The following is a 26,533-nucleotide window of genomic DNA, read 5'->3' on the forward strand; positions in this document are numbered from 1 at the left end:
ATTTTCATTAGTCTTGTTTTCTCGCTTATCTTTTTCTTTATTTCTTTCTTTTTTTTTTTTTTTTTTTTTTTTTGTCTTTTTGTCTCTTTGTCTTTTCTAGGGCTGCTCCCACGGCATATGGAGGTTCCCAGGCTAGGGGTCTAATTGGACCTGTAGCCATTGGCCTATACCACAGCTCACAGCAGCGCCGGATTCTTAACCCACTGAGCAAGGCCAGGAATCAAACCCACAACCTCATGGTTTCTAGTCGGATTTGTTAACCACTGAGTCACGACGGGAACTCCTCGATTATCTTTTTCAATGTAAAAATGATTTTCTTGGTTCCTTACCTTTCTGTTACCATTTGGTGTGTATGTTAGATCTCTCCTGCAAAAAAAAAAAAAACAAAAACAGAAGCACACAGGAGTTCCCATTGTGGCACAGTGGGTTAAGAATCCGACTGCAGGAGTTCCTGTCATGGCTCAGTGGCAACGAATCTGATTAGTATCCATGAGCTCGCAAGTTTGATCCTTGGCCTCGCTCAGTGGGTTAAGGATCCAGCACTGCTGTGGTGTAGGTCGCAAATGCGGCTCAGATCCCCTGTTGCTGTGGCTGTGGTGTAGGCCAGCGGCTATAGCTCCAATTTGATCCCTAGCCTGGGAACCTCCATATGCTGTGGGTGCGGCTCTAAAAAGACATAAAAAGGATTCTGACTGCATTAGCTTGGGTCACTGCGGAGGTGCGAGTTCACTCCCTAGTCTGGTACAGTGGCTTAACGTATCTCCATTGCCGCAGATGTGGCGTAAATCACAGCTGCAGCTCAGATTCATTTCCTGCCCAGGAACTTCGATGTGTCACAGGTGCAGCCGTAAATTTTTTTTTTTTTTTTTTTTAAAGCACACAAGGAGTTCCCGTCATGGCTCAGTGGTTAACGAATCCTACTAGGAGTCATGAGGTTTCTGGTTCCATCCCTGGCCTCGTGCAGTGGGTTAAGGATCTGGCATTGCCGTGAGCTGTGGTGTAGGTTGCAGATGTGGCTCGGATCCGGCATTGCTGTGGCAGTGGTGTAGGCCAGCGGCTGTATCTCTGATTAGACCCCTAGCCTGGGAACCTCCATATACCACGGATGTGGCCCTAGAAAAAGACAAAAAGACAAAAAACAAAAACAAAAAAAGCACACAAAACATCCCTCAAATCTCAATTCCCTCTGTGGTGCAATGGGATCAGTAGTATCTTTGCAGCACTGGGATGCAGTTTTGATCCCCAGCCCAGCCTCGTAGGTTAAGGATCTGGCATTGTAGGTCGCAACTGCAGCTCAGATCTGATCCCTGGCCCAGGAACTCCATGTACCCCCCGGGCAGCCAAAAAAGAAAAAAAAAGTAAGAAGATAATAAAGTCAGAAATAAGAGTGTTACGTACATATCTGACTATGCATATTGGCTTTGGGAAAGAATTCAATAAAATGGTCAGATACGTTCTAAATATGTGAGAGGGTTTAAGTCTGCGCTTCTCAAACTGGGGTAAGGTCAGCGTACCAGAGGGTATGGGAAACCTCAGGGTACATGCCACGTGCCTTCCCAGATTATCAGGTTTTCCTGAATATTTGGAAGAAATGTTTTTCAGAAATTAAATGTAAGAGTCATTCAAAAGGAATGCAAAATTCTCATGTTTAAGATAAAACAAAATCTTATTTCAGCTCTGCTCCTGGGTGCTCCACCCTCTATCTTCTCTCTTAGATTAGGAGTACATGCTTGGATAGAAAAATTTGAGATGCCCTGGAATTTAGGATGAGAGTGTGTGTGTGTGTGTGTGTGTGTGTGTGTGTGTGAGAGAGAGAGAGAGAGAGATGCCCTTGTTTTTTTTTTTTTACTCTTTTATATATATATATATATATATATATATATATATATATATATTTGCTGTACCCTTGACATGTGGCAGTTCCTGGACCAGGGATCAAACCCATGCCACAACAGTGACAATACCATATCCTTAACCTACTGCACCACAAGGGAACTCCTCTGGCTTTCCTTTTAATGAATGAAATCCTTGCCTGGGCAAAGAGTCTGTTGGCTTTTTATTTTATTATTTATTTATTTATTTATTTTTGCTTTTTCCAGGTGGCACCCATGGCATATGGACGTTCTCAGGCTAGGAATCCAATTGGAGCTGCAGCTGCTGGCCTACACCACAGCCACAGCAATGCAGGATTTGAACCGCATCTGCAGCCTATACCACAGCTCATGGCAACGCCAAATCCTTAACCCACTGAGTGAGGCCAAGGATCAAACCTGCATCCTCATGGATACTGGTTGGGTTCTTTTCCACTGAGCCATGGTGGGGACTCCCAAGAGTCTGTTGGCTTTTAAGAAGAGTTATCCTGCTGAGAACTTGGCCTCCTGTCTCTGCCTCTAGCCAGTTTCAACCACTTTCCCTTTCATTCCCTTTCCCTCTTTGTTTCCTGCATCTAGAGTCTTCTTCCTCTCTGGCTACATTTGTTAAGGCCAAGAGAGAATTTGTTCCTCTGAAGGACTAAAATAATGAAAAACCTGTGTCAAAATCATAACTCAGAAAAATTGTGAGCATTTTGGTTCTCCTTGCTAAAGAGACGAATTATTTTGTCTAAGTCAATGAATTGCTTTGATAAGGTTTTAGGCTTTGAAAATTCGAGAATGGGAGTTCCCTTCATGGCTCAGTGGTTAACAAACCCGACTAGGATCCATGAGGATGCAGGTTCTATCCCTGGCCTTGCTCAGTGGGTTAAGAACCTGGCGTTGCCGTGAGCTGTGGTGTGGGTTGCAGACTTGGCCCGGATCCTGCATTGCCATGGCTGTGGCTGTGGCCAGCAGCTGTAGCTCTGATTCAACCCCTAGCCTGGGAACTTCCATATGCCTCAGGTGCGGCCCTAAAAAGAAAAAAAAAGTCAAGAGTCCTTTGAGCTTTGTGTTTCATGTAATTTAAGTGCGTTTCACCTTCTTATTATTTCTTTATTTATTTATTTATTTATTTATTTATTTATTTTATTATTTTCCCACTGTACAGCAAGGGGGTCAGGTCATCCTTAGATGTATACATTGCAGTTACAGTTTTTTCCCCCACCCTTTCTTCTGTTGCGACATGAGTATCTAGACATAGTTCTCAATGCTATTCAGCAGGATCTCCTTATAAATCTATTCTAGGTTGTGTCTGATAAGCCCAAGATTATTTCTATCAGCACGCATAATCTGCTAATGTTCAAGATCTTTTTTTTTTTTTTTTCCAGTAAGGCATAGCCGTTTGCAAGTGCTTTAATGTTGGCACATCCTTATTAGTGCTCAAAATTAGATTTCTTTTCTAGCAGACTTCATTATCATGGGGGATAGTCTCATAAATATATTCTCTCCATTTTTAAAAATAGCTGTCGCGGAGTTCCCATTGTGGCCCGGTGCGGTTAAGAACCTGGCATGCTGTCCGTGAGGTTGTGAGTTTGATCCCTGGTCTCGCTTAGTGGGTTAAGGATCCAACGTTGCTATGGCTGTGGCAAAGGCTGGCAGTTCAGCTCCGATTTGACCCCTAGCCCTTGAACTTCCATATGCCAAGGTGCAGCACCGCCCACTCCCCCCCCCATAACTATTTCTGCTTTATTCTTTGGCATAGCTGGCATCTCACTGGTTTTGTCTGATGGTCAGAACCCCAAACTTCCTACTGCATCTTTTTGTTGCTGAGTTGACTCAGCAACTACACCTTTGCTAATACTGTACAAAATTCTCTCAAAGATGTGGTCCTCTCTATAGAAGGCAATTGGGATTTGGGGTTTTTTTTTTAGATCTTTTTTGTTTAACATTTAATTTTTTATATTAAAAATTTTTGATTTTTACAAAGTATTTGTTTATTTTAAGAAAAACACCCAGGAATTGTAGATACTCTAACCTCCTATGAGACCTTGGTAGCAAGGTAGGTAGTAGCCAATGATGAATTTAGTGCAACCTCTGAGCCAGTCCTCACTTCATAGGTATAGCCAAGGTTCAGCCATTCCAATGAAAGGGCTGTTAAGGCCCCCCCTTTTGTCTTTTTGCCATTTCTTGGGCCGCTCCCACAGCATATGGAGGTTCCCAGGCTAGGGGTCCAATCGGAGCTGTAGCCACCGGCCTATGCCACAGCCACGGCAACTCGGGATCCGAGCCACATCTACCACCTATACCACAGCTCATGGCAACAACGGATCCTTCACCCACTGAGCAAGGCCAGGGATCGAACCCACAACCTCATGGTTCCTAGTCAGATTCATTAACCACTGAGCCATGACGGGAACTCCTGTTTTTTTTTGTCTTTAAGGCCATGCCTGTGGCATATGAAAGTTCCCAGGCGAGGGGTTGCATCAGAGCCACAGCCACAGCAACACCAGATCTGAGCTTCATCTGCGACCTACACCACAGTTCCCAGCAACACCAGATCCTTAACCCACTGAGTGGGGCCAGGGATCGAACCCGAATCCTCATGGATACTAGTTGGGTTCATTTCCGCTGAGCTGCAACAGGAACTTCAGGGCTCTTAAGCCTCTTAATAAAGTGCCAGCGTATCATGTATATTTGACTACAGAATCTGTCGAAGCTCTCACAGAGAGAGTGAATTTGCTTCTTTATTCTTGTGCATCCTTAGAAGCCATTGTCACTTTCCTTTGGCTTTAGCAAAGGAAGCGGGCTGACTGCGTTTCAGTGGTTGCTTCGCTGGCCATCTGGGAAGGAACATCTTGAACAATTCAATATTGTTTTTTTTTTTTTCTGACCTCCTCTGCTGAAAACCCATTACTCAGAAGAACTCATGGAGGCTGTCTGAGCTAAAACAAATTTCTTTCTTTCTCCCCCCCCCCGCCCCGTTCCAGGGCGCCTTTGCCTACATAGTCAATTATTTCATGTACGTCCTCTGGGCTCTCCTGTTTGCCTTCCTCGCTGTGTCTCTTGTCAAGGTCTTCGCCCCTTATGCCTGCGGCTCCGGAATCCCTGAGGTAAGTCTCTAAAATGGGATGCTAACGATCATGCATCCTTTTCAGTTCAAACCGTTTAATATGTACTCCAGCATAAACCACAATTGCATAGTAAACAGCATCAGATGCCGAGGCACGCTAGGGCCTCTCTCCCAGCCTGGGCTACCTGGACATTAATAAAAGGGAGTTGATTCCTAGCCTCCTGTGGGTTCCTGCTGAATCAGGTCCCTGAAGACCTCCCCGACTCCCTACCCAAGAATCTCCTAGGGTAGATCCAGATTCTGGCCTGCAAAAATGGTGGTACTGTCCGTTTGTTCGAGCAGAAGACATCAAACTATTTTGCTGCATTTGCTGCAATATGATTTGGGCTGGAAGGAGAGTGATTAAATCCCTCGTTCTAGGGACTTTGGGTTTCGATTGCTTGACCGTGACTGAAACCCCTGAGATTTTAGGTGACTGGGATGACCTTGCCCCTTTCTGTTTCCTTTTTTTTTTTTTTTTTTTTTTTTTTTTTTTCTGTTTGCCTTTTCTAGGGCCGCACCCTCAGCATATGGAGGTTCCCAGGCTAAGGGTCTCATCGGAGCTGTAGACGCCAGCCTTACGCCAGAGCCACAGCAGCGTGGGATCCGAGCTGCGTCTGCGACCTACACCACAGCTCACGGCAACACCGGATCCTTCACCCACGGAGCGAGGCCAGGGATCGAACCCGCAACCTCATGGTTCCTAGCCGGATTCATTAACCACCGAGCCACGACGGGAACTCCCCCTCTCTGTTTCCTGACCAAGTCATGGTTACAAATTTCTTGGCAGACAGTCAAGGCTCTGCTTGTCTGTAAGGATATGAGCAAGGAAAATGCCCTCCCTCTCCACCCCCGCTTTCTCGGTATACATGTACTCCCAGTACTTGCAATACTCCCTTGCCCAGTTGTCACTTGCCCCCTTGCCCACCCCCCAAAAAGGACCATGAAGGTTTAAAGAAGAGTTTTCACTTTCTTGGGCCCCTGGGTTCCCTCCCAAACCAGGATTATCACTGTGGCTCAGGCATCGGGCTGTCACTTGTTCAAAAGGTGCAGTTTCTAAAATGAGGACCGGAGTTACCGTTTCTAAGCCTCGTTTCCTTACTTAGTCTGTATGGCACCTCTCTGTGTTTGACCTGCAGATTAAAACGATCCTGAGTGGTTTTATTATTAGGGGCTATTTGGGTAAGTGGACCCTGATTATCAAAACCATCACGTTGGTACTGGCAGTGTCATCTGGCTTGAGCCTGGGCAAAGAGGGCCCCCTAGTGCACGTGGCTTGCTGCTGTGGGAACATCCTGTGCCACTGCTTCAACAAATACCGGAAGAATGAAGCCAAGCGCAGAGAGGTAATGACAAATGGCCTTAAGAGCCTTTTTTTTTTTTTTTGGTGGTGGTGGGGGGTGTTGTTGTTGTTGTGAGAGTGGGAGTGGTACAATCTTAGGATTGTTTGGGAAGGAGAGTTTGGGGACCCTACCAGTGTTAAGGCAGATACCCTTTGACCCAGCTGTCCCACTTCTAGGGATATATCCTACAGACATCCTACCATGTGTGCACAGAGGCATGTGGGGATAAAGGATGGAGCATCTGTCAACACAGTAAAAAACTGAAGCAATCAAAATGTCCATGAATGAGGGACTGATTGAATAAGCAATATTCTAGAATACTATGCACCTGGTGTTTTGTTTTGTTTTTGTTTTTGTTTTTGTCTTTTCTAGGGCTGCACCTGTGGCATATGGAGGCTCCCAGGCTAGGGGTCCAATCGGAGCTGCAGCTGCCGGCCTATACCAGAGCCACAGCAACGGGTGATCCGAGCCGAGTCTGAGACCTACACCCCAGCTCACGGCAATGCTGGATCCTTAACCCACTGAGCAAGGCCAGGGATGGAACCCACCACCCCATGGTTCCTAATCGGATTTGTTAACCACTGAGCCATGATGGGAACTCCGGGAATACTATGCAACTATTAAAGAGAAAGCTAGCACTCTGTATACTGACATGGAATGGTGGCTGTAAAATACCATTAAAGTTTCAAAAGCCAATTTCAGACTAATGTGTATAGTAAAAAATCAGTTCATATTTTTGGAAAGGGCACATATATGCACCTAGAATGAAAATGCCTGGGAAGTGGTTTTACCCCCAAGCTCTTAAGAACGTCTGCCTCTGGTGAGGGGAAAAATGAGGTGGCAGTGAGGGAAAAGTAAGGACTTTAACTTTTAATTCTATGCAAGCATGTGCTATTTCTATTACAAAATAAGCTCCAAAAACATGGGAAGATTTTTTTTTTTTAAAAAAGAAGTTGTTTGGAGTTCCCATTGTGGCTCAGTGGTTAACAAATCTGACTAGGAACCATGAGGTTGCGGGTTTGATCCCTGGCCTTGCTCAGTGGGTGAAGGATCTGGCGTTGCCGTGAACTGTAGTGTAGGTTGCAGATGCGACTGGGATCCCGCGTTGCTGTGGCTCTGCTGTAGGCTGGTGGCTACAGCTCTGATTCAACCCCTAGCTTGGAAACCTCCATATGGCACGGGAAGCGGCCCTTGAAAAAGGCAAAAAGACAAAAAAAAAAAAAAAAAAAAAAAAAAGAAGAAGAAGTTGTTTATTTCTGTGGACGAATGTAAATTCAGCATGTGTTTTGGATGCCAGCTTTTTTACCTTTTATTTCTACCTAACGGCATGGTGCCTCAGTTTCTCTGGGTATCGAATCTCTCTCTGTCTTCTGCCTCAACCCTGCTAAATTAGTCCCACTGCAGCATCTTCGTTGTTCTCGTGTTCATGCAGCTATTAATGTGTGTATCATTTTGAGGAGGAAGAACTATTTTCTCAAATAGTTCCAAGTAATTGGTTACTTTCGTCCCACCATAATTAAGGATTTAAGAAAAAAATGGTTCTTGCTCTGTTTTCCTGGAATTACAAAGAAATCACATATGGAATGGGTCAAGACCAAGGGCATTTTGTTAGAAAGGATTTTTCACAAAATTGGAACCTAGTGATTTATTCTGAAAGCAAAACAAAACAAAATGCGCTGTAGGAGTTGCCGTTGTAGCTCAGTGGTAACTAATCTGATGAGTATCCACGAGGCTGTGTGTTTGAACTCTGGCCTCGCTCAGTGGGTTAAGGATCCGGCCTTGCCTTGAGCTGTGGTGTAGGTCACAGACGCGGCTCAGATCCCATGTTGCTGTGGCTGTGGTGTAGGCTGGCAGCTGCAGCTCCGATTCGACCCCTAGCCTGGGAACTTCCATATGCCACAGTGTGGCCCTAAAAAAAGCCAAAAAAAAAAAAAAAAACCCACAAAAAAACAAAATTCACTGTAAGACTTGGAAGGAATCTCAAAGATGCTAAAATTTCAAACATGGGATACATTTTGATAGTTCATGGGGGAAAGTTCCTGGTAGGAGAGAGAGAGGGGGGAATCTGAGTAGCTTGTTTAGCTTATCTGTCAAGTGTAGAGGGACATAAAGGCAGTATTAAACTGGAGAGGTTGTTAGACAGGAAAAATGTACAACAGAAGCTAAAGAGATGAAGACAAAACAGTTTATTTATTTATTTATTTATTTTTGTCTTTTTTTGCCATTTCTTGGGCCACTCCCGTGACATATGGAGGTTCCCAGGCTAGGGGGTCTAATCGGAGCTGTAGCCGCCGGCCTACACCACAGCCACAGCAACGTGGTATCCGAGCCGCGTCTGCACCCTATACCACAGCTCATGGCAACACCGGATCCTTCACCCACTGAGCAAGGCCAGGGATCGAACCCGCAACCTCATGGTTCCTAGTCAGATTCGTTAACTACTGTGCCATGACGGGAACTCTGACAAAATATTTTAACTGGCAAGAGTAAAGTGTTGATTGTTGCTGGTTTTGCACGGGTAGAGGTGACTTGGAAGCTAGATTACTGGTTGCTTTTGTTCCATACAAGAGGCATTTTTGTTCAGATTGTTCCTTAGAAAATGAGAGCGGAGTTTGATTTGTCTGTTTCTACAGATGCCATATATTTCTCTAACTAAACGTGTGAATCTTTGACCATGTCATTCATTTCCTATTACTTATTTAGACTTGGTAGTTATTTATTTTTATTTATTTATTTATCTATTTATTTTTGTCTTTTTGCCTTTTCTAGGGCCGCTTCCCGCGGCATATGGAGGTTCCCAGGCTAGGGGTTGAATTGGAGCTGTAGCCACCGGCCTACACCACAGCCACAGCAACGCGGGATCCGAGCCGCATCTGTGACCTACACCACAGCTCACGGCAACGCCGGATACTTGACCCACTGAGCGTGGCCAGAGATCGAACCCACAACCTCGTGGTTCCTAGTTGGATTCATTAACCACTGAGCCACGATGGGAACTCCATTGGCAGTTATTTTTTTTCTGTTGTTCTCACCATCAGCTGTAACCCTTTTATGTCCCAGGGTCTTGTCAAAGTGGCCAGATGGTTGAGAGTAAAATAGAGATTGGAGAAGGCAGGGCATAAATATAACCTAAAATTAAAGTTAAACTGGCTGCCTTGATTCTTTCTTCTTCCTCATAAATCATCCGACGTGAAATCACTGAAATCCTCTTTCTCAAGTTCTGAGTTGAATGTCCTTATCTTTCTCAGATGAAAGCCACTGCAGCCTTGGGTTTCAAAGTCCTCCCCAGCTAGCACCAGGGATGACCTTTCCCCCCTTCATTTTCCTAGGCCATCCTGCGCTCCCAGAGAAGCCTGCCTATTTATTTTGCCAGGAACTATTTTATTCTTCGAAAACTTTTTTTTTCTCTTTTTGCTCTTTTTAGGGCCATACCCACGACATATGAAGGTTCCCAGGTTAGGGGTTGACTAGAAGCTGCAGTGGCTGGCCTGCACCACAGCCACAGCAGTGCAGGATCCGAGCTGCAGCTGGGACCTACACCACAGCTCACAGCAACGCCGGGTCCTTAACTCACTGAGCGAGGCCAGGGATTGAACCTGCATCCTCATGGATGCTAGTTAGATTCGTTTCTGCTGCACCCCAAAGGGAATGCCTGTGAGCCAGTTCTTCCTTCCGTTTTGTATCAGTAGAACCTTCTTTAAAACCTCATTTTAAAAGATCTTCCCTGTAAAGAAAGTGCTCTGTAAATACATCACTGTAAGTATTTTACTTAGGTAGTGACTAGGTCTCCAGACTCAAAAATCCATTCCTGAATCAGGAGTATTGGAGATTGGGGTGTAATTTGGAATCGGGTGTCAAGTAACTTGGAATCATGTCTAAGGAGATTGCACGGGAAAGGCCCTTCACCTGTTCCAGCATGTGAACCATGTATTCAAAATGCAGCATACAGTGTTCACTCTCAAAGTCAATATAAACTGAATTTCATTTTTGATAAGGTGGACATGGAGCATGTAAAGGTTTTTTGTTTTTCTGTGTGGTTTTTTTTTTTTTTTTTTTTTTTTTGTCTTTTTAGGGCCACACGCATGGCATATGGAGGTTCCCAGGCTAGGGGTCGAATCAGAGCTGCAGCCACCGGCCTACCCCAGAGCCACAGCAACACGGGATCTGAGCCGCATCTGCCACCTACACCATAGCTCCCAGCAGTGCCGGATCCTTAACCCACGGAGTGAGGCCAGGGATGGAACCCAAGTCCTGATGGATGCTAGTCGGGTTCGTTAACCGATGAGCCACGACGGGAACTCCTTAAGGTTTTTTTTAAAAAAATCTTTAGTAACCACTACCATTCCTTTTTTTATATATTACTCAATGAATTTATTACATTTATAGTTGTACAAAGATCATCACAATCCAGTCTAACATTCCTTTTTTTAAACATGTGATTGAAGGTTGGAAGGTAGCCTTATCCTATGAAGTAATTTTGAGTTTTGGATCGTAGGTCTTGTCAGCTGCTGCCGCAGCCGGTGTGTCTGTGGCCTTCGGGGCACCTATCGGCGGAGTATTATTCAGCCTGGAAGAGGTAACAGCTTTTATCTGTCTGTGGAACACACCCCTGATTTTGTGCCTGGAATTCTGGGCCACTGCCTCTACACGTTGCAGTTCCGACATGCACCGCCCAACTCCAGTGCTTTGCCCTGGGACCCCAGATCTCCAGGCAGTTTTCATGCCCAGCTCGACTTCCCACAGCACCGATTTTTCATCCCAGACGGGTTCTGCATATTGACTGAGTTGACCTTCTCACTGTCTTACAGGTCAGCTACTACTTTCCCCTCAAAACACTGTGGCGTTCGTTTTTTGCGGCCTTAGTGGCCGCGTTTACCCTTCGCTCCATCAACCCATTTGGCAACAGCCGCCTGGTTCTGTTCTATGTGGAGTTTCACACCCCGTGGCATCTCTTTGAGCTCGTGCCCTTCATCCTGCTGGGCATCTTTGGCGGCCTGTGGGGAGCCCTGTTTATCCGCACCAACATCGCCTGGTGTCGGAAGCGGAAGACCACCCAGTTGGGCAAGTATCCGGTCATAGAGGTGCTCGTCGTGACAGCCATCACCGCCATCCTGGCTTTCCCCAATGAGTACACCCGCATGAGCACAAGCGAGCTCATTTCCGAGCTGTTCAATGACTGTGGCCTTCTGGACTCCTCCAAGCTCTGCGATTATGAGAACCGTTTCAACACAAGCAAGGCTGCTGAGCTTCCCGACAGGCCGGCTGGTGCGGGCGTCTACAGTGCGATGTGGCAGCTGGCCTTGACCCTCATCCTGAAAATCGTCATCACTATATTCACCTTTGGCATGAAGGTGAGGAGATTCCGTTGGTCCTCGGTGGTTATGTGCGTGGCTGGAGGTTCGGAGGGCGAAGCCGGGACCTACAATTCTTATGGCTCGTTTGGCGTGTCAAGCTTCACCCAGTGTTCTCCCACCACCCCAACCCCCGCCGCCCCATCCAAGCCCTTCCCCCCCAAGCCCTCCCCCCCACCACCCCACATGTCCTCATGACTCCTTAGACAGTTGTACTGCTATGCAAAATTGTCCAAGCCTAGTTTTAGGCCAAACGCAATCCCCGCTGATGAGATTTCAAGTAGACGTGGGTCTTCTCCTTTTCTGTGGAGAGCGTATTTTGCCCCTCAAAAAGGATGGCGGGGCGTTCCCGTCATGGTGCGGTGGACACACATCCAGCTGGGAACCATGAGGTCGCAGGTTCGATCCCTGACCTTGCTCAGTGGGTGAAGGATCCGGTGTTGCTGTGAGCTGGGGGTGTAGGTCGCAGCTGTAGCTCCCATTAGACCCCTAGCCTGGGAACCTCCATATGCCGCAGGTGTGGCTCTTCAAAAAAAAAAAAAAAAGGATGGCGAGGTATTTATTCCAGTGCATTTTGGATCAGAAAACTATCTGGCCAATGCATTTTTAGTCCTTATGAGGTAGCTTTTGAGTTTACCCATAAAGCAAAATCTTAGGCTGAACCAAATCAAGTTGCTGACCTTTTTGACTCCTGAAATCACAATTCCATAGGGTTCAACCCAATAGATAGCTAAATGTATTCTTACTGTGGTTTTCCACGTCCAGGTATTCCAGGAATTTCACAGGCAATCCATTTAGATGATCAAAAGCAGGCATCAGGCCAGCACCTTTTTTACTTTAAGTACCTGTTATCATTTCCACGTGTCAGAAGGAACCAGAAAGGAGAGTTTGTTAATGTATTATCCTCCTTCTTCCTTGGTTTTTATTTGTTTTTTTTTTAATTCAGCACTCACCTACCAAGGTATTTCCCTCTAAGGGAACGGCGATTAAAACCAGAAAATAAGAACCGGCCACGCAGTTTAGGCAGAACTGTAATCTCTGAATTAATACCCATCTTTCTCAGCACCTGGACAGATTTGCGGTGCTTCCAGAACTCCTTTTCACCTCATGCTTCATTCTTTCTTTTAAAGTGAATTTGCAGACCATCAGATCCACCCCAATTCAAATGTATTCCAGAACCAAATACAAGCGTTTTTACTTTGTGTAATTTTATTGGCCACGCCCACAGCATGCAGAGGTTCCTAGGCCAGGGATCGAACCCAAGCCATAGCAGTGCCCCGGGCTGCTGCAGTGAAAATGCTGGATCCTTAACCTACTATGCCGCAAGGGAACTCCAAACGTAAGTTATGTTCAAATACTCTGCTCTCAGATTATCCCTGCCAACATTAACCCTCTCTTACTTAGCACAGCAAATTGAGAATGCCTCCCTGTAACCCAGGAGTCAAAAAAAGAGTGGGGAGACAGACGCTTTAGAGTTCCTTTTTGGGATAGTCATGGGACCATAGTCACTACCTCCTTTTAAAAATGTAATCATTGACTCTTTCTTTATACTGTGGAAATACACTGCAACCTCATGCGCCATCCTTTTTGTGTGAGCAATGGGTCAGGATTCGATACATGAGAGTGGTTACAAGCGTTGCATTTACACCCCAGCACCAGTGTGTACTAACTCTCGGCCTTGGGTGAGTTCCTTACCCTCTCTGCACCTTAGGTCCTTTGAGAGTTGGGAGAGCACCTGCCTCCTGGGGTGGTTTTAAAGAACCTGTGAAATCCTGTCTGTAGAGCATCCAGCATGGATAGAACATGGTAGACAGTCAATAAAGGGTAATTAATACTGATAAAAGTTCAAAATTGGGGAAAATGTCTGCATATATGAGAAACTCCATCTATTTTCCTTTTTCTTTGGGAAAGGCTTAATTTCTGCCTCCAGTTCTGTGTTGGTCTGGAGAGTTCAGGCTCTTGCCTGATGGACCCCGAATCAGGGTAAGCGTCTTTGCAGTCGTACTTGCCTGCACGTCCCAGAGAACCTCTAGTCCCCGTAGTGTCACACAAATCTTTGCAGCCACTTGCTAGCATAGTGCATAGTTCAATTGTCATTGGCCTGTTTGCTTCGCAGAGGGACAGTCCTCTACCCCTTACCATATGCCAGGCGATCATGTCACTTCTCAGTGACCATCTTTTGCTTTCTCTTTGCAGATCCCCTCTGGCCTCTTTATCCCTAGCATGGCTGTTGGTGCTATAGCGGGTCGGCTTTTGGGAGTAGGGATGGAACAGCTGGCTTATTACCACCATGACTGGGCCATCTTCAATAGCTGGTGCAGTCAAGGAGCGGACTGTATCACCCCTGGCCTTTATGCCATGGTTGGGGCTGCAGCCTGCTTGGGTGAGTACTGTTTGCATTGATTTCGGAGAGATCACCACACAGGTGACGTGATAAAGACAGTGATATTAAACACAATTGACTGTAGTTTTTTTTTTTTTTTTTTTAAATGACTGTTTCTGGTCAGGTTTGACATTTTCAGTTGCTTTAAGGAAACATCCCCTTTTCTTTTCTTTTTCTTTTTAGGGCCCCACCCACGGCATATGGAAGTTCCCAGGCTAGGGGTCGAATCGGAGCTGCAGCTGCCGGCCCAACCCACAGCCACAGCCACGTGGGATCCTTAACCCACTGAGTGAGACCAGGGATCGAACCCGAATCCTCATGGGTACTAGTTGGATTCTTAACCCACTGAGCCACAATGGGAACTCCAAGGAAACCTTCTTTTACCATATATCTACATTCCTCCTCTTTGAGAGTAATTCTTCCCTCAAATTCTATCATATTAAGGAAATAATTCAAAATTGGGACAGATATCCGCACACGAATGTTCATCATGATGTTATTTATGATAGTAAATAATTGGAGTCAACCTAAAAGCACAATAGGGGACTGGTTAAATAAACTATTATCCATATAATGTGATACTATGCACCCACTGAATGCGATACTATGTTTAATGTCTTTAAATACAATATGAAATAAATTTGTACTAATACACAAAGGGTTCCCACCATAAAGTTGGGAGAAAAAGCATGGTGGGGAATTAAATATAACATGCGCTCATGTGTGTAAGAACATACCTTTTTGCATAGTAAAAAACTTGGAAGACATTGGAAAGTTTTACTCTGCGTATTTCTAGGCAGTGAGCTTATGGATAATGACTTTGTTTTATATACTTAAAAATATATATTTTTCTGTAGTTCCCGTCGTGGTGCAGTGGTTAACGAATCTGACTAGGAACCATGAGGTTGTGGGTTCGATCCCTGTCCTTGCTCAGTGGGTTAACGATCCAGCGTTGCCGTGAACTGTGGTGTAGGTTGCAGATGTGGCTCGGATCCCGAGTTGCTGTGGCTCTGGTGTAGGCCGGTGGCTACAGCTCCAATTCGACCCCTAGCCTGGGAACCTCCATATGCTGTAGGAGCAACCCAAGAAATAGCAAAAAGACCAAAAAAATATATATATATATATATAATTTTCCACAGTGAGTACACATCCCAGAAAACCTCTTGGATCTATAGTGTTATGTAAATGATGGAGTTTTTCGGGGTTTTTTTTGCTCTTTAGGGCCACACCCGCGGCACATGGAGGTTCCCAGGCTAGGGGTCGAATCAGAGCTACAGCTGCCAGCCTACACCACAGCCACAGCAACATCAGATCCGAGCCATGTCTGCGACCTACACCACAACTCACGGCAACGCCAGATCCTTCATCCACTGAGCGAGGCCGGGGATCGAACCCGCAACCTCATGGTTCCTAGTCAGATTCGTTTCTGCTGCGCCATGACGGGAACTCCTGTAAATCATAGCAATCTTATGCAATTACTTTTATAATTGGGAGTGGGGAGGAACAGACCAGTTAAAGAAGACTGAAGGAGGCAATTTGTACTTTTGTAGAGGTTATTCTGAGAGATCTGACTCCTGTCCATTGTAAATTTGCTTGAATGCAGTTGCAAGGGTCTGTGCAGTTGTAGGTGAGGCCTCCTTTTAGTGATGTTTCTTTCTTTCTTTTCTTTTTTTTTTTTTTTTTGCCATTTCTTGGGCCGCTCCCTTGGCGTTTGGAGGTTCCCAGGCTAGGGGTCGAATCGGAGCTGTAGCTGCCTGCCTAAGCCACAGCCACAGCAACGCCAAACCTGAGCTGCATCTGCGACCTACACTACGGCTCACGGCAATGCTGGATCCTTAACCCACTGAGCGCGGCCAGGGATCGAACCCGCAACCTCATGGTTCCTAGTCAGAATTGTTAACCACTGAGCCACGATGGGAACTCCCTAGTGACGTTCCTGATAACTGACATTTTCTGGTTGGGGCCTAGGATAGGCTCATACCTGCAGTGACTCCTCTGCTCGCCTGCCTTTGGAATGTAGTCTGTGTCTGATGTTTTAAATTGTTTTTGTGCAGGTGGGGTGACTCGGATGACTGTTTCTCTTGTTGTCATAATGTTTGAACTGACTGGTGGCCTGGAATACATTGTGCCTCTGATGGCAGCAGCCATGACAAGCAAGTGGGTGGCAGACGCTCTCGGGCGGGAGGGCATCTATGATGCCCACATTCGTCTCAATGGATACCCCTTTCTTGAAGCCAAAGAAGAGTTTGCTCATAAGACCCTGGCAATGGACGTGATGAAACCCCGGAGAAACGATCCTTCGTTGACTGTACTCACTCAGGACAGTATGACCGTGGAAGATGTAGAGACCATTATCAGTGAAACCACTTACAGTGGCTTCCCAGTGGTGGTATCGCGGGAGTCCCAAAGACTTGTGGGTTTTGTCCTCCGAAGAGATCTCATTATTTCAATTGGTAAGGATTTCAGAAAGGGCCTGAGGGAGTCCACTATGGAAAGAAATAAATATGCATTGCGGGGAGGGATAATTAGGAGTTTGGGATTACCGTATATACGCTACTATATACAAAATAGGCAAACAACAAAGACCCACTGTATAGCATAGGGGACTATACCCAACATATTATAATAACTTATAATGGAAAAGAATCTGAAAAAGGATATCTATCTATCTATCCGTCTATCTATGATATATCATATATCATGTAATATATAATCATTTTGCTGTACACTTGAAACTAACATATTTACATTGTCATATATATATATATATATATATATATATATATATATATATATATAACCGAGGGAGAGGGACTAGTTAGGGGCCAGAAGGTTAGAAACAGTCCTTCCTTTTTCAACCTTTTTTTTGCACCCCCGCCCCGACTTTTCAACTAGAAAATGCCCGAAAAAAACAGGATGGAGTTGTGAGCACGTCCATCATTTATTTCACCGAGCATTCTCCTCCAATGCCCCCATACACGCCGCCTACCCTCAAGCTTCGGAACATCCTGGACCTCAGCCCCTTCACTGTGACCGACCTGACACCCATGGAGATCGTGGTGGATATCTTCCGCAAGCTGGGCCTGCGCCAGTGCCTGGTTACGCACAATGGGTGAGAGCTCTTTGGTGCAAAGCTAGTTGGATATGGGGAGAGAAGAGAATGTAGAGAGAGAAAGAAAGAGCTCAGGAATGTCCAGGAACATCAGCAGCATGTCTAGACCTTTCGGAAGCTCTGCGATGAAGGCAGATGTGTCTTTCACTGTCAGGATTCATAGGAAAGGGTGTTGGGGAAGATAGTGGGTTTGAGAGACGTGAACTGCTGGCCGCACGTTGCCAATAACTCCGTTCCTCCCCTGCGAAGGAAACAAGTCTGTTCTTAGAAACAGGCAGCACTGAAATCATTGGATTCAGTAGGATGTGTACAGTATTTGGTCCTTATGGTACCTTTGTTATTATATTTGAGGGTAAGAAATCCAAGTTCCAGTGAGGTTTAAAGATTATATATGCAAGGACCCCCCTGTTACCATCTAGTAGACGTAGGCTTTAAATATAAGTCTTCTGACTCCCAAGGCTGAGGCTCTTTCTTTCCAGGGTATTTCTTTTCTTTCTTTCTTTCGTTCGTTCGTTCATTCATTCGTTCGTTCGTTTTTTGGTCTTTTTTTTTTTTTAGGGCCACTTCCGCGGCATATGGAGGTTCCCAGGCTAAGGGTCGAATCGGAGCTGTAGCCACCGGCCTTCACCACAGCCACAGCAGCGCGGGATCTGAGCCACATTTGTGACCTGTACCACAGCTCATGGCAACGCCGGATCCTTCACCCACGGAGCAAGGCCAGGGATCGAACCCGCATCCTCATGGACCCTAGTCAGGTTTGTTAACCCTTGAGCCACAATGGGAACTCCTTTCCAGGATATTTCTTATCCAGTCAAGAAAGCCCTGCTCTTTTCATTGGAAAGCAAAGGAAGTTGAGGTGAAGGGGGACGTGCGTGTGTGTGTGTGTGTGTGTGTGTGTGTGTGTGAACATGGTATGTTAATCCAGCAATTATATAAGAATTTCACCCTCAAAAATTTCTGGATAGTGTAACAGATGTCTTGCAGGATTGAAACCAGTAGGGGGACTTTTTCTAACTGATTCCTTCAACCTTTCCCGAATCTGTACTTCATGTACGAAGGTATTCCACTAGATTCCGGGGAGAGGCAAAAGTGAATGAGACCCTTCTCTGCCCTCAAGGAGTGTGTAGTGTGTTATAGGGAAGCCGAACACACCCAGGTGCTTATAGTACAACAGCAAACAGGACAAGTGCTACGGAAGAAGTGTGCCCAGAACATGCTGTTCCTAGGAGGAGGGCACAGTTATTGCCAGCTCATAGGATCAAGGAAGGCGTTCTAGAAGAGGGACATGTGAACTGGCTTGCAAAAGGTGAGATTCATACATGTAGAGAATGATTTTTTTTTTGCACTTTTTTTTTTTTTTTAGGGCTGTACCTGCCGCATATGAAAGTTCCCAGGCTAGGGGTCAAATCAGACCTACAGCTGCCGGCCTACACCACAGCCACAGATCTGAGCCAGATCTGAGCCGCGTCTGTGACCTACCCCACAGCTTCCTGCAACATCGGATCCTTAACCCACGGAGCAAGGCCAGGGATCGCACCCGCATCCTCCTCGATCCTAGTTGGATTCGTTGCTGCTGCACCCCAATGGCCACTCCGAGAAGAATGTTTAAACCACAGGAAATAGCAGGATATAAGCCCTAGAGGTAGAAATGCGTAGAGCTTGCTTAGGGACCCACGCATTGTCCCATTTGCCGGGTACATGTAACCTAGTCCCATTATCACCTCATTCTCTCAGGGCAGATAGTGTTCAAAGACAAAGTGGGAAAAAGCCTGAGAAGGAAAAGGTTCACCTTTGAGGACATTGTGTTAACTACAGACTGATGTGTGTTTCATTGTCTTGTTTTGTCTTTTAGGCGATTGCTTGGAATCATTACCAAAAAGGATGTGCTGAAGCACATAGCACAGATGGCCAACCAAGATCCCGATTCCATTCTCTTCAACTAGAATCACAGGGTTGTTACTGGATATAAAACAGGAAGGACAGTGCAGACCATGGATATATTTTATTAACTGGGTACTCAAACCACATTTCCCACATTTGGATGGTGAAGTTATATTAGTGTGTTGTCTCTTTCCTACAAGTTAACCAGTTGCACTACATAATCTCTGGAAATTAATCTTCTCTTTAGGAGAAAATTCAGTAAGGCTTCTGTGATATTGCATTAGGAGGATTTCATGAAAGCGTGAACAAGATTGCTATGGTTTTAATTCTTTTTCTTTTTTTTTAAAGATTTTTTTTTAATTTAAAACATAATCGTTAGCCAATATGCAATCACTGAAAACTATGCAAGAAAAATTCCAGCCGTCCTGACCTATAGCCTGCAGGAAACTCATGAAAAAGTCACTTTTGGGGACTCTGACTGTCATTGGTGGAAGATGAAGTGTAAACTAAGGGGCTTTGCTTTTTCCAACCACAGAAAGGAAAGCCAGAAGGAAAATAGTAATGGTATTTTCCAGACTGTGAATTCAGTTCAAATGTTAATCCTATTCCTGTTACAATATTTAGCATTATTAGTTTATGTGTGTGTATGTTAATTTTAATATCTGATTATAAGACAATGCTGCTTTGGTTAATCTCCTCTAAATGAATTTAGAGAGGTTGACTTTTATAGCTTGCTTGTTCCTGGTACTCTTTTGAAGTGCACAACAAGTTATAGAATTTTCTCCTTGTCTGACAAAAAGGGTAATTTTCCAGATTGGTTAGCTCATAGACAAGGACTTGGCCATGAATGTCTTAGTAGCAAGGAAACGATTTCTCCAGCTTCCTTGAAATGAATGATTAGTCAAGTTCTAAGCAAAGTCACCGACTAGGAATTTCACATTTTGGTGAGGTCCCCACCGATCCGCTCATCCAGATGCCACCTCCACGAGTGATGGTGCTCTCGGCTTCTGGAGTATGTAAGACTCGTAAAGGGAACCACGTCGAGACTGCATACTGGTAAAGCTGGGACGATTCCGAGCTGTGTCTGCGTTCTCATGCATTCCTTCGTAACAACCACCAGTACTAGGATAACTGGGCACCCATGCCGCCTCCCAGTGTTAAGTACGTCTAACAGGCCAGTGTTGTCCCCGCGATCGTGAATTTAGGCTTTGAGGTACTTGCAAATACATTCAAGGCATCGGAACAGGATAGGCAGCTGTGACTCCCTTGAGGCTCCTTGGAATTCTTAATACAACCCTATTCCTAATCCTAACCCGTCCTCAGACCCAGGGGTGTGGACAAGGCCTGGTGACACCAAAGGTGCTTGCAATCCACTCGAAAAGGTGCCTGTCTCAATTTCCCACCACCTTGACTGCAGTAGAGGACATCACGCACTAGGGACAGCTGGTGGCATTACAGAGCCACCGCCATCATTCCGACTCTGGTTTCATCTTCTACAGGTTTGCCCACATGCAGTCGTTCGTTCCCCCTCCTCTCTTCTCCCTTTCCCCCGCCTCAGTCCTGAGTCCCCTCTTTGGGGTTGAGCGCTCTGCCTGGTTAATGATTTCCTGTTACACAAAACAACCCCTTCCCCCCCTGCCCAGGGCTAGTTAAATTGTCAACCAAGCCTCCACAATCTTAACGGCCCCTGGACCAGAGGACCATTTGCTTTGCCCTGGAGCTCAAGTAGCTGCCACCGCACCGCCCTTTCCACGCTGCTACCCACAGCAGTGAGACTCCAACCCTAGTGGGGAGCATTGAGCCTTTCCCGTTTTGTGAATCTGTCCCCGGCCCTCCCCACCTTCCTTCTGGCCGAGAATCACCAGTCCCTTGGCCTATCCTCTCCCACCCCCTGCATACCTCATTTTAAAAGTTGCTGATCTCTGAGACTCAGCATTTTGTTTTGTTTTGTTTTTTTTTTTTTTTTGGTTGTTAACCCCTAGTTCTTATCTCTCCAAAAATCTGAAATTCTTTTACTGCCCAGAACTGGTGAGCCAAAGCTTATTTTGATATTTATCTTTAAAAAGGCAGTCACCAGACTCTCTCCTTTTAAGTATATCACTCTAGCATTTTAATGAAAAAGACAAAAAAAAAAAAAAAAGCCCTCCCTAGGTTATCTTATATTATAGTCATGCCTCAGTAACTTCACATCTCTTGTCCATCCTGTGCCACTGATTCCCTCACACACTCTGAGGCCGTCTGCCTGACTACCCTGTGTATTGTGTAGCAAAGTTCTTACGTGTGTACTTCTGGTTCATTACCTATCTTTCTCTTATCAGCTGTCCAACTAAAGTTTGCAAAACAGGAAAGGGTAGCATTTCTGGTATTCGATGACCGCGAAAGGTTTGGTCGCATTTCATAGGGCAGCGGGTATACGGAGGGTGTCTGAGTTTGCCATTGTGTTTCTTGTAGGCTCTGTTCTCGCTTTTAGACAGATGAGCCGGTGTTAAGGTGCTACTTCCCAGAAAAAAAAAAATTCAAGAAATCAGATAACACTGTGCCAAGGTATACTTTCTAGATGTTAAGCACCCATTGGCCCTCCAGAGAATAATACCCCTTTGATACCTCACTCCTGATAAATCTCACTCATTAAAACCTCAGCTTCTCAGGAATCCTCGTGACTCAAAGGCTAGAAGTAGCTGTAGTGTGTGGTGTTCTATGTCCATTAGATGTCCATTCCTATGGTTTGGCTCAAAGGTTGGCTAATTGTGGTAGAGCCCTCCATTAGACTGCTAGCTCAGCACCTTAACCCTCAAGAGGTTCTTGTCTTGAGGCCTAGAAAAATGTTCTTTCGGCCATTGCCACTTCAGCAGTTGGACACACTTAAACCAACAAAGCTGATCTGGTGGTCGGTGTGTGTGGGGGGGTGTCAGTAGCCTCAAGTGGCCACATACCTCAGTGGCAAAAGACGAGATAATCTGTGATCGAATAATTCATGTGAGTCGAGACTAGTCGATCCTGGTATTAAGAAAAAAAAAAAAAAAGATGGCCTGACCCAAGGGATTTACAAAAGAATGCCAAGAAGTGCTTCCGCGGAGTTAAGGTTTTCCAAGACAGAATATGTGGGAGACATCCAGCCATGAAAGGAATGAGAGTCTATAGATTTGTTAAAAAAAAAAAACAAAAAACCAAAAAAACCCCAAAACTAACTGCTCTATTTCATATCTTCAGATCTGCCATGTAAAGAATTAAAGCAGCTGAAATAGTTAAGGCAGGGGACTAAACTGAACAGGCAAAATAATGGCTGTTTTCCAGATCACTTGTGTTTGGATGTTTATTCAGACGCTCTCTTTTCTGGCTCCCGGTGGAACATCTGGCTCAGCCCAGCTGTGGCGTTAGAGGTGATAAAATCCACAGCGCACAGCTCCTCTGGCGGATGATCTGACGTGGGTGATGCTTTGCATTTGACAGCCAGCAGAGCAGACGATTGATTTGCTGATGGAACTGCAAAGCAGTTCACGTGTTTGGGCACCAGAGGCTGAATCTGAACCCTTGGCGGGTAGAGCAGAGCGCAGCATACATGCCTCTGGCAAGTCTTCAGTTGTGTTGGAACCCGAGAATGAGAAAGCAATGGAGACTCGGTGTGGTCTAAGGCTACGCAGTAATTCTTAACTATGAATTTACGAACCCATTCAGGTGTCGGGGGCGGGGAGCAAACAGGTGCTTGAAGCCAGCGTGCAATAGAATCCACCAGAGAAAGTAATACGTATTGGAATCCACTGTCCCGGTTGGGTCTTGATTTTGGTTGGTTTTGTGAGGTGATGCGTAGGAAGGCATCCTTGTTACCGCATGGCAGCTTTTGGGTTTATTTTTTAACAAAACACAGGGAGTGCAGTTTTTGAGGTGGTGTTCTTAAGAAATGAGAGTGAAGACAATGACCAAAAATTTGAAAAGGCCAGTGCGTCTTATGTTGCCAAAGTACTGCCTGGCGACTGACCACATTGTATTGGGAGGAATCTGTTTGCGTTCACTGGATCAGAGCCGAACGCAGGCCACTCATCTGTTCAGAGAGAGCAGGAAAGCATCTTTCATGGTGGTGTGGAGAGTACGGAGCTCTTGAAAACCCTGAGAAAAAAATCAGGATTTTTGCAAGCAAAGGGGAGGTGGAATATTGAGTCCTTAAAAAAAAAAAAAAAAAAAAAAAGACCACCTAAATGTGTGGTCTGTATTTAAGTGTCCTACAACCTTGATGATTATTATTATAATTATTATTTGCTTTTTAGAGCTGTACCTTGTGGCATATGGAGGTTCCCAGGCTAGGGGTCGAATCGGAGCTGTTGCCACCGGCCTACGCCAGAGCCACAGCAACGTGCCAGATCCGAGCTGCATCTGTGGCCTACACCACAGCTCATGGCAACACCGGATCCTTAACCTGCTGAGCGAGGCCAGGAATGGAACCTGCAACCTCATGGATCCCAGTCAGGTTCATTACCTCTGAGCCATGACGGGAACTCCCCATTTTTTTTTTAATCACCTCCAGGATTACCTGGATTCCCTTTGGAGAGAGAATGGAAAGTCTCGTAAGAAACTATGTGAGGTCTTGCAGGATGGTGGGAGGAAGGCCATTCCATGCCCCTAGCCAGATATCCTGGCCTTTCTCATCGGCTTGATCACGTGCCTCAAGGGGAGAAAAAATGAGTAGCCTCCCAAAGACGGGGCTTTCCAAGCAACCAAGAGGCTCAAAGCAGCATTTGGCTGGAGGCAGTCTCCTTTGATGGAGAGGGCTGACCTAAGACCAGACACATGAAGAGGGCGGCATCCACTGCCATTGCCTCGATGCTAAGCTGCAGGTAGATTATCTTGAATTTTGTTAGCAAAATATTTACAGATGTTCCACTGTCAGCCTCCTGCGTATGTACGTCTTGTACATGAAAAAGAAAAAGGTGAGGGTTTCTCAGAGCTCAGGGACCTGGGTCAATCTGAAGTGCAATCCACATAGTTGGATCCGAGGCAGCCACTCAAATCGGCTCCGCCTCACTCTCGGTTGTGGGCACTGAGGAGAGACGTTCTTGGCCGGAATAATAGCAGGTGGTAGCCAGGTCCAGTTACTGCCCCCAGGTTTGCTGGCCAGCGTCTCTCTTCAAAACATCTGGATCTGGGCAACGTCCTCAAGTGATGCAGGGAGCAAAAACGGTTTTTCCACTGTGTGGTCTGGTTTGGCCAGATCACAAAAGAAAAGAAAAGTCTGCGACGTGCGGAGTGGGTGTTCCTTTTGGGGGTGGGGAATGACCTCTCCAGTCACCCAGCTCAGTCTCGCAGTCATCAGTTCCTACCTCTAAGTTCCTGCCAAAGGGTCTTCGGCTTCTGTGTGCACATGCATGGAATGAATGCCCTGCCTAGAGTGTGGCCTTTTCAAGAGAAAAGGCAGGTGATGGTATAAAAAATACGAGAGGTTTTTTGTTGTTGTTGTTTTGTTTTGTTTTTAAAAAGGGGGTCTCTGCCTTGCCCGCCCCTGTCTCTCTGTCTCTCCGCCTTCCCTCCTCCCCATGCCCTATGTTCAAATTTTTCTCAGTTGTTACATGTGTGTGGTTTTGAAGGTGGATCTTTGGAGAGGGAGAGGGTCCTTCGGAGAACAGAGCATGGAGGATACATCCGCATTGCTGGGGGCCAACAGGGCTTTGCTCCACCGTCGGGGCTAAAGCCCACGGTACCTGTTGGGAGGATGCAGGGCTGTAGCCTCTCAGGGCAGACATAGGACGTATGCATTGCTAAACATGAGTACTTGTCCAAATCTGTCGGAAGGCAGAGGCAGTCTAGGATTTGGGGCGCGAAGTGCCACCTGACAGAATGGGGATGAGCGGTGGCCCGCAGTGGTTTAGTCAGGATGCGAATGTTTCGCCTCCTTCTCTTCTTGAGTGTACCTCCAGATACATGCACCTGCAAGAGTGCGCCTTTCCCCCCGCCCCCCTGTCGCCTCTGTTTCACTGTATCCCTTCTTCTCTTTCCCATTGTCCTGCCTTTTTAGTACTCAGATTTTTTTAAAAATAAATATTTACTTTTTTATGATATATTTGGTCCCTTGGGACTATGTTATGATTCAGAATTAATTTCCTTCTAGGTAAAAACAAACAAAAAAACAAAAAAACAAACAAAAAAAAAACAGATGTGTTTAATATGTTTGTTCTTTTAAACTGTCTTTCGAAGCTATGCTGCTAACCAGCTACAGGCCAGAAGGGAGTTGGGCCAGATAGACCGCACCCTGGTCATGTCACTTGAGGATGACATGGATGTTTTGATGGTAACTCTTCTTCATTTGACCAAGGCCAGTCTCCTGCTCTGACCTCTGTCCATTCATTTCTGGCTGTGGGGAGACTCCTACCTGTGGGTGAGCCAGTGAGGCCAAGAGGATCAGAGCGGCCGGGTTCCAGCCCGTGGGCCACTCTATTCATCTCTCTGTAATAAGCTCATGTGTAGCCAAAGAAAACCTGTCTGACTCGATATCTTCGTTCCTGAGAGTTGGTAAAAGTTCAGCTGAAGCTGAGGTATAGCCATCAGCAATAGCTAGGCGTCCAGAGACCACCATCAACCAAAGCTAATATAGCCTGAGTTTCCCTAGGAAGCTTGGTGCTGAGCTGTTCAGAGCAATTATTTCTCTGAGTGTTGCCAACCCGTTAGTCATGCTTTCTTAGCTTTATTCTAACTTTTGGAGATGTCGGTCCCTGTTCATAGGCACAGCCTGTACCAAAGCTGTACCAGCCTGTACCACTGCATACTTCATTCTGCTCCCTGGTCAAGCATAGCAGCGTAGTCTCAAAAGGAAGATGTGGGCTGGGGAGTTAGGAGACCTGGTTCCTATTCCCTATGCTTCTACTATACTAGCCTCGAGATCTTTAACCGCTCTGTGCCTCAGTGTTCCCATCTGCAAAATGGGGATAGTGTTAATTGCCCTACCTACCTCACAGGGTTGTTGTGAGGATAAACTGAGACCACGAAAGGAAAGTACTTTGACAAGTGCTATGCAACTTACAAGAAAGGGAAACAATCACGTTCAAGGCAATGGGATGGACATTGGCAGAAGGGTTAATGGGACTGTCCAGCCCTTTCTCTGTGTGGCTTAAACCCAGGTTGCCATTGCTTTATACATTTTTTCACTTAGCACAGATTTGTAATTATGCATGTAATAAAGCACAGCCTTATCCGACTTGGCGTCTGATGTGTCTTTGAAGACCCTAAATGTGTGTGTGTGTGTGTGTGTGTGTGTGTGTGTGTGTGTGTGTGTGTGGAGGGGGTGCTTGAATCATGTTTGGTTCAGAGGTAGGTGTTAAATCCTGTAATATCTCTAAGACATGTGGAGTTCCCGTCGTGGCTCCATGGTTAACGAATCCGCCTAGGAACCATGAGGTTGTGGGTTCGATCCCTGGCCTCGCTCCATGGGTTGAGGATCCGGCATTGCCGTGAGCTGTGGTGTGGGTTGCAGACATGGCTCGGATCCTCCATGGCTGTGGCTCTGGCATCGGCCAGT

The 26,533-nt window shown here is 45.9% G+C and overlaps 1 protein-coding gene across 11 annotated transcripts in view; it reads left to right on the plus strand.

Moving 5' to 3' along the window:
* Positions 1-26,212, plus strand: part of CLCN5 (chloride voltage-gated channel 5) — a 203,043-nt gene extending 176,831 nt beyond the window's left edge. For all 11 annotated transcript variants that reach the window (NM_214139.2, XM_085006329.1, XM_085006322.1 and 8 more), the window contains 8 exon segments: positions 4,841-4,963; positions 6,102-6,308; positions 10,801-10,881; positions 11,114-11,656; positions 13,853-14,039; positions 16,094-16,492; positions 16,935-17,151; positions 19,004-26,212. In NM_214139.2, coding sequence (NP_999304.2) covers positions 4,841-4,963; positions 6,102-6,308; positions 10,801-10,881; positions 11,114-11,656; positions 13,853-14,039; positions 16,094-16,492; positions 16,935-17,151; positions 19,004-19,094 — 1,848 coding nt within the window. In that variant the 3' untranslated portion in view covers positions 19,095-26,212.
* The last annotated feature ends 321 nt before the right edge of the window (positions 26,213-26,533 follow it).

The sequence above is a fragment of the Sus scrofa genome, chromosome X (assembly GCF_054392235.1).
Source record: "Sus scrofa isolate SSC_HxYL_T2T_F1_AM1 chromosome X, Sscrofa_HxYL_maternal_Yorkshire_Landrace_v2.0, whole genome shotgun sequence".
Taxonomy (NCBI): Eukaryota; Metazoa; Chordata; class Mammalia; order Artiodactyla; family Suidae; genus Sus; species Sus scrofa.